Source organism: Nycticebus coucang, chromosome 2, assembly GCF_027406575.1.
Source record: "Nycticebus coucang isolate mNycCou1 chromosome 2, mNycCou1.pri, whole genome shotgun sequence".
Lineage (NCBI taxonomy): Eukaryota > Metazoa > Chordata > Mammalia > Primates > Lorisidae > Nycticebus > Nycticebus coucang.
The window spans coordinates 118,058,265-118,066,250 of NC_069781.1; the positions used below are offsets into that span (position 1 = coordinate 118,058,265).

The 7,986-nt window shown below is 54.2% G+C and overlaps 1 protein-coding gene across 1 annotated transcript; it reads right to left on the reverse strand.

Moving 5' to 3' along the window:
• Positions 1-2,392: 2,392 nt before the first annotated feature.
• On the reverse strand, positions 2,393-6,411 carry KISS1R (KISS1 receptor). Its single transcript, XM_053581552.1, has 5 exons — positions 5,901-6,411; positions 5,106-5,230; positions 4,360-4,495; positions 3,828-4,060; positions 2,393-3,672 (listed from the first exon to the last, which is right to left on the reverse strand). The coding sequence occupies exons 1-5, from the start codon at positions 6,142-6,144 to the stop codon at positions 3,226-3,228; spliced, it is 1,185 nt and encodes a 394-aa protein (XP_053437527.1). The 5' UTR covers positions 6,145-6,411; the 3' UTR covers positions 2,393-3,225.
• Between the last annotated feature and the right edge of the window lie 1,575 nt (positions 6,412-7,986).

A 7,986-nucleotide genomic window follows, 5' to 3' on the forward strand; every position in this document is an offset into this window, starting at 1 on the left:
GAACAGGCAAGCTTCAAGTCAATGTTATAGTCACCTGGTATTTTTGCCTCTTGGTCTCACATTACCATCTTAGCAAATTTGGGGGCTTGGGTTTCTCAAAGAGATGGGCAGTTGTCCTTCAGGGTGGCTAAGCCTAATGTCTGAGGGAGGAGGCTGCACTAATCCTCCCCTCCTGGTAAGCACACACAACACCCACCCTGAGAGGGGCTCTTCCTCCTCCCTCTTCAACCAGGGTGGGACTTGTGACAGCTCAAATACCACAATGTGGCAGAATTGACCTTGTGGGACTTCTAAGTTCAACTGAGCCTTAAAAGTTTTTTCAGCGCCTGTAGTCCCAGCTACTCGGGAGGCTGAGGCAAGAGAATCACTTAAGCCCAGGAGTTGGAGGTTGCTGTGAGCTGTGTGATGCCACGGCACTCTACCGAGGGCCATAAAGTGAGACTCTGTCTCCACAAAAAAAAAAAAAAAAAAAATTTTTTCAGCCAGGTGGTGCCTGTGGCTCAGTGGGTAAGGCACTGGCCCCGTATACTGAGGGTGGCGGGTTCAAACCCAACTCCGGCCAAACTGCAACAAAAAAATATCTGGGTGTTGTGGTGGGCGCCTATAGTCCCAGCTACTCAGGAGGCTGAGGCAAGAGAATTGCCTAAGCCCAAGGATTTGGAGGTTGCTGTGAGCTGTGACGCTATGGCACTCTACTGAGGGTTAATAAGTGAAATTCTAGGGCAGCGCTCGTGGCTCAGAGGAGTAGGGTGCCGGCCTCATATGCCTGAGGTAGCGGATTCAAACCCAGCCCTGGCCAAAAACTACAAAAAAAAAAAAAGTGAGATTCTGTCTCAAAAAAAAAAAAAAGTTTTTTCAGCTTCCACCTCCTTTTGGAAGCTTCTGCCAGAAATGGCTGACTTTCCCAAGAGTGCCACCCTGGGAGGAAGCCCAAGCAGCCACATGAAGTGGCACTCAGCCCCCAGCTAGGGAAACAAAGCCTTTTCTGACATTCAGGGTCTAGCCCCACCAATCATAGCCAATGCTACATGGGTCAGAAGAACCTCACAGCTGAGCCTAATCGTTCCACCAAATCTGAGCAGTAGTAATCTGATGCTGGTCTATAATGAGGCTGAAGCAGGGGTCCTCAAACTACGGCCCCGCAGGCCACATGCGGCGGTGTGATTGTATTTGTTCCCATTTTGTTTTTTTACTTCAAAATAAGATATGTGCAGTGTGCATAGGAATTTGTTCATAGTTTTTTTTTAAACTATAGTCCGGCCCTCCAATGGTCTGAGGGACAGTGAACTGGCCCCCCGTTTAAACAGTTTGAGGATACCTGCATGGTTGGTTGTGTAGTAAGCAATCAATCCTACTTCTCCTATGGGCACTGTGCACTGTGGTCCCTATTTTTTTTTTTTTTTTTTGAGACAGAGCCTCAAGCTGTCACCTGGTTAGAGTGCTATGGCATCACAGCTCACAGCAACCTCAAACTCCTGGGCTTAAGTAATTCTCTTGCCTCAGCCTCCCAAGTAGCTGAGACTACAGGCACTCACCACAATACCCGGCCATTTTTTGGTTGTAGTTGTCGTTGTTTGGCGGGCCCGGGCTGGATTCGAACCCATCAGCTCTGGTGTATGTGGCTGGTGCCTTAGCCGCTTGAGCTACAGGCGCCAAGCCTGTGGTCCTTATTTTTTTTTTTTTTTTTCAGTTTTTGGCCGAGCCAGGCTTAAATCTGCCCGTCCCCCCCCACCCCCCGCCCCTGTATATGGGGCTGGGCACCCTACTCCTTGAGCCACTAGTGCTGCCATGTGGTCCTTATTTTTATTTTTATTTTTTTTTGTAGAGACAGAGTTTCACTTTACCGCCCTGGGTAGAGTCACACAGCTCACAGCAACCTCCGGTCCTTATTTATTTGTTTATTTATTTTTGAGACAGAGCCTCAAGCTGTATCCCTGGGTAGAGTGCCATGGCATCACAGCTCACAGCAACCTCCAACTCCTGGGCTCAAGCGATTCTCCTGCCTCTGCCTCCCAAGTAACTGGGACTACAGGCGCCCACCACAACACCCGGCTATTTTTTGGTTGCAGGCGTCATTGTTGTTTGGTGGGCCTGGGCTGGATTCGAACCTGCCAGCTAACATGTATGTGGCTGGCACCTTAAGCCGCTTGAGCCACAGGCACTGAGCCATGGTCCTTATTTTTAAGGACTTATTCACTCAATATTCCTAGCCAAGATTCTGGACACTTACCAGGTCGCAATAATAATACTTTGTTTCATCAGTTCTAAGATGAACATTGTTTTCACATTTTAATATTTCTGAAAGTGGGATGGATCTTACAAACTTATAGGCAAGCACAAGATTAGTGTGTGAAAAACGTCTTGACACTATCCAGAAAGCCCCTGTATTAACACGTCTTTAATCTCAGGAAATACAGAAATAATTACAATAGTAACAAGCTAACATCACAGCAAACCCATACCAAATGTCACAAGAGAACAAGACTTTTTTTTTTTTTTTTGAGACAGAGTCTCACTTTGTTGTCCTGGGTAGAGTGCCCTGGCATCACAGCTCACAGCAACCTCCAGCTGTTGGGCTTAGGCGATTCTCTTGTCTCAGCCTCCCAAGTAGCTGGGATTACAGGTGCCCACCACAACACCCGGCTATTTTTTTGTTGTTGTTGCAGTTTGGCTGGGGCGGGGTTTGAACCTGCCACCCTTGGTATATGGGGCTGGCGCCCTACTCCCTGAGCCACAGGCACTGCCCAGGACAAGAAATTTTCACTGATTATCTTGGACAACAAAGATATTAATGAGAGGCTCATGGCCCACCCATAGCACAATGGTTATGGCCCCAGCTACATACACCAAGGCTGGCGGGTTCCAACCCGGCCCAGGCCAGCTAAAGAACAATGACAACTGCAACAAAAAATAGCCAGACTTTGTGGCAGGCACCTGTAGTCCCAGCTACTTGGGAGGCTGAGGCAAGAGAATCGCTTAAGCCCAAGAGTTTGAGGTTGATGTGAACTATCATGCCACGTAGTGAGACTCTATGTCTCAAAAAATAATAATGGGGCAGCGCCTGTGGCTCAAAGGAGTAGGGCGCCGGGCCCATATACCAGAGGTGGCGGGTTCAAACCCAGCCCTGGCCAAAAACTGCAAAAAAAAAAAAAGATATTGAGAAAAGAAGAGCTGTCGTTCAAGCAGCCCCACTCCAGAGAGGCCCACTGGACTTCTGAGCTTGGCTCACAGAGGAGCAGTGTGTTCCTCCAGGATACACAGCCTGTGGACTGCCTCGTTTCTCCTGGGCTTCGGAGTCCTGGAGGTGGCGGGATGGGCGGCCAGGCGGTGCAGCTCACCGTGGGGGACGGCAGAGTCCGAGGGCCCTGGCCGGCGGGGGCGTAGAGGCGCGCAGGGGCAGACGCGGAGGAAGGCCTGTCTAAAGTGGGAACCCAGGAACGCGTAGAGCAGTGGATTCAGCGCGGAGTTACTGTACGACATGCAGTGCGCCCAAGTCTTGAGCGCGTAGGCTGCATAGCTGCGCGGGTGCCAGGCGCCGGCCGGGCCAAGCGCCTGCAGCACAAGGAACAGTTGGATGGGTCCCCAACAGGCCGCGAAGAGCAGGACCACCGCTGCCACCAGTCGCGACACCTTGGCGCGTACAGCGCCTGCCCGTTCAGCCAGCAGCTGCCCCTGTGAAGCGCGGGAGGTTATAGGAAGGTTCTGAGGCTCCGCTCGGCCAGCTCCCTCAGAGCTCCTCTCCTTGACCCCCTGGGCTGGACCTCGGTTCTCAGAGCCCCCCACCCACGCCTCCCGCCTCTGCACAGCTGCGTCTCCCAGTGGCACACCTGGAGGGTACTGTCTGCAGGCGCAGGGCGCACTGCGGCCCGGCCTAGGTGGCGCAGCATGGCCCCGTAGCAGGCACAAGTGGCGAGCAGCGGGAGCAGGTAGAGCGCCAGCAGGTTGTAGAGCGCGAAGGCGCGCTCGTGGGCGCGGCTGGGGAAGGCCTCGCTGCAGTAAGTGCGTGGTCCTGGCGACAGGCGGTGCAAGACAAGCACCGGCGCAGACACTGCCGCAGAGCCTGCACCAAAGACTCGGATGAAGACCCTGCCCCGGGAAGACGAAGGGCGTGGAGGGCCAGGGCTTGGGCCTCAACTCCTCAGGTGGCTCTCCGCCCCCCACCCTCAGTTCTCTGAGCCAACCGGCTTAATGCCTGGCGTTCCAGTCTGCACCCTCGGTGGCCTTTGCAGGAAAAGCTATTTGCCCATTTTTCGGATGTCCCACCAAGGTACGGGGAGGTGCAGAGGGTGGCGCTGGGATCAGCCTAGAGCAGGAGGACTTGTCCCCCTTACCCCTGCTCGGTCCCTGCACTGTACTTACCAGCCCAGATGCTGAGGCTGACTGTCAGTGCGAGGCGGGGTGTGCGGCGGTGCAGGGCACGCAGCGGGAAAACTGTCACATACCAGCGGTCCACGCTCATGGCTGTCAGAGTGGCACACGTGGCCTGCACTGAGACCTGGAAAAGTGCGGAACTAGGCGTGTGGCCAGCTGCCTGGGTTGGCCCCTGCCCTGTCTAGCCACCCTGCAGGTCCCCTCATATCTTTCACCATTCAGGCACATACAAAATGCCTCCTAGGAGGGGTGTCCAGTGGCCACGGGTTGACAGGGCAGGAAGGATTGGGACCTGGGAGAGGAGCACAGGAGGGTGGGAGGAGTGAAGCCCTTGGGAAGAGTTGATACCCTGAGTCTGAGGCAGGGAGAGGACAGAGCCATCCTGGGAGGAATAGACTGAGCACGAAGCTGTAAGGTCTAGGTCACTTTTCCTGGGCCCACCTGTCACCCCACCCTTACCCATGACTCTGAGTCCCTGTCTGTATCCTTCCTCATTTCCCTGCACTTCCAGCTCCCCACTCTAGTCCAGGCTCCAGCCCTACCCACCCATCTGGGCCCCCCATGCTACACCCCCACAAGCCCCAGGCTCTCGTCAGCCAGGCCCCACAGCCAGTTTTCACCACTCACACCATCTGGCCATGCCCATGGTCCAGCCCTGTCCACTCCCAGATTCTGCCTGGCAGGGCCCAAGGTCCCCACCTCCACTCCAAGTCCCTCTCCCCCAGCCCATGCACCTGCTGAATGTAGTTGACAAACTTGCACATGAAGTCTCCCAGGACCCAGGCAGGCAGTGGGTACAACAGGGCCGTGAAGGGCACACAACACAGCAAGAAGGTCACATCTGTGACTGCTAGGTTGGCTGCAGAGGGAGTGCATGTGTGTTGGACAAGGGGTGCTGTGGGTCAGGCTTCAGAACCACTCAGTGCTCTTGGCCCACCCCTGGGTCCCCGCTGTTCCCAGTGACCAGCAAGATGGCTCCTGGAAGGCTCCCAGAGTGTATCTTCCACATCCTGGGGCAGAGAGGTTAGGACACCCCCTAGTATATCCCAATACATCTCAAACAGCCCCATGGCACTGGATCCTGTTTGCCCCTGTCCAAGCTTAGGAGAGCCTGAGAGGAACCTCTGCCCCTCTGGGCCTCCTTATCTGCAAACTGGAGACAGAGGTGCTGGCTGGAAGGCCACCACCACAGAAGCACTGACAGAGCACACAGCTGTGCAGGGTAGGGCATCCCATGCACACACTGAGGCTCAGAAAGCCACAGAGCAGAGGTCAAGTCAACCCTTCCCCCCACCCCTTTTGTTTAGCAGATATCATATCATAGAACCACATCACCCCAGAACATTTTCTTGAGTGGCAGGCCAAGGTGCCCATGTGCCACTCTGTCCAATCTCTGCCTGTGTGGGAGCTCCCACACTGGAGTTTGCAACCCTTAAGGTAAGGCACAGGAAGTACCGGGAAAGGACTCAGGGTGGAGGGAGCCAACCACGGGATGACAGGCAAGTGAGGAGATGAGCTGGAGTACTCACCGATGTAGAAGTTGGTCACCGTCCTCATCTGCTTGTGGCGGCAGATGACATAGATGACCAGTGAGTTCCCTGCCAGCCCAAGCAGCATTAAGGCAGCAAAGAAGAGTGGCACAAGCCAGGCGTCCACAGACCATGGCGCAGGGTCCAGGCCGTCTGAAGCATTGGCACTGCAACCAGGGCAGCCTGATGAGTTGGCCAGAGCCCACCAGGATGCATTGGGTGCCCACATAGCCACGGAGGGCATGGCCTCGCTGCCTTTCTCCTTCTGGCCACCCTCCAGGATTGTGCTGTGGGACAGACTCAGGGATGCCTCCCAGCCACCTGCCCAGGATGTCTTTGGGAGGTTCAGGAACGGTCTTGGCTAGAGGCCACCGGGTCTGAAGGGCAGCTAGACTGGGCTCTATGGCTCCTCTGCTTGCGCCTGGGCAGGCGCGCATTTATACCCCGCGCCCCCCCTTCCCTGCCTTCCCGCCTCTCCAGCGGTGGCTCACCACTCCCTCTCCTGTTTGTGTGCTCTCCATTCACTCGCGCAGCCATCCCCTCCATTTCTCCCTCCCCCTTCGGAGGTCCCACTGAGAGTGCTGGAGGAGGCGGGCAGAGCGGGGGTAGGGGGGGTGGGGGGGTGGGGGGTGGGAGTTGGGATGGAGCAGTGGAACAGCGGACTGCTGGGAGGCTGCTGTGGACCCTGGAAGGGCTGATCTTAATCAGCGGTTAGAGACGCCCAGGCAAGACAAGCAGTCTGGGCAAAGGTGCAAAAACAAAGGCTTATTAATACCAAGGACTTGACCTTCCAAAAGACTGGGGCTCCAGGTGGGTAGGCCTAGGCTGATGGTGACCCTGAGTGAGGATACCTTGGGTTTGTCCCCGGACACTAAGGAGCCACCGGACACTAAGGGGCCAGGACACTAAGGAGCCACCGGAAGGTTCAGGGGAAGTGAGACTGAATGTTGCAAATCAGACTTCAAAGGCATGTCTATGTTTCATCAACTGGTAGGGAATGGCTGATACCTGGGGTCCCTGGACTCAGGTACCACTGGGGTAGGAGCCAGGTAGAGTGCAATTTACAAAGGCCGCAACTTGACCCCATAATCCCACAGCTGGAAAGGCCCCCCCCCCAAAAAAAAAAACTCTCCTAAGGAAGCCTTCTAGCCCATCCTGGATCAAATGGCTAGGGTATCTGGCATCATGGGGTACAATGCAGCAGATAAATAGGTGCTGCCATTTGTGTGAAAAAGGCTGAAAGGGGTGGGGACTAAATGAATAAACATTCAAAAGCTTATAAAGGCCTCAGCCTCAAATATTTCCAGAAGTAGGCACAGGAGCCTGAGGGAGGTGGATGTTTTTCTTTCTCTTTTCATTCATGTTGTGCCTTGAAAATTATTTTCTCTGACATTCTCTTTCTCTTTTTTTTTTTTTTTGAGATAGAGTTTCACTTTGTGGCCCTTGGTAGGTGCCTTGGCATCATAGCTCACAGCAACTTCAAACTCTTGGGCTCAACTGATTCTCTTGCCTCAGAATCCTGAGTAGGGGGACTACAGGTGCCTGCCACAATGCCCGGCTATTTTTTTTTCTTTCAGTTTTTGGCCAGGGCTGGGCTTGAACCCGCCACCTCCAGCATATGGGGCCAGCGCCATACTCCTTTGAGCCACAGGCACCGCCCTATTTTTTTTTTTTTTTCCAGAGACTGAGGTTTCATTCTAGCTCAGGCTGGTCTCAAATTTCTGAGCTCAGGCAATCCTCAGCCTCCCAGAGTGCTAGGATTATAGATGTGAGCCACAGCGCCTGGCCCTCTCTTTTCTTTCTTTTTTTTTTTTTTGAGATAGAATCTCATTTTGTCACTGTGGTAGAGTGCTCTGGCGTCATAGCTCACAGCAACCTCTAACTCTTGGGCTCAAGTGATTCTCTTGCCTCAGCCTCCCAAGTAGCTGGGATTATAGTAGCCCGCCACAATGCCCTGCTATTTTTTTAGAGATGTGGGGGGGGGTCTTGCTCTAGCTCAGGCTGGTCTCGAACTCATGAGCTCAGGCGATCCATCCACCTTAGTTTCCCAAAGTGCTGGGATTACAGGCATGAGCCACCATGCCTT

Excerpts from the sequence above, each read along its gene's own strand:
- KISS1R (XM_053581552.1), bottom strand. The coding sequence starts at position 6,144 with ATGCCCTCCGTGGCTATGTGGGCACCCAATGCATCCTGGTGGGCTCTG. Across the intron at positions 5,231-5,900 it reads GGTGACCAACTTCTACATCG|CCAACCTAGCAGTCACAGAT; the intron begins GTGAGTACTCCA and ends CTCCCTCTGCAG. Across the intron at positions 4,061-4,359 it reads CAGCCTCAGCATCTGGGCTG|GCTCTGCGGCAGTGTCTGCG; the intron begins GTAAGTACAGTG and ends TCTTTGGTGCAG.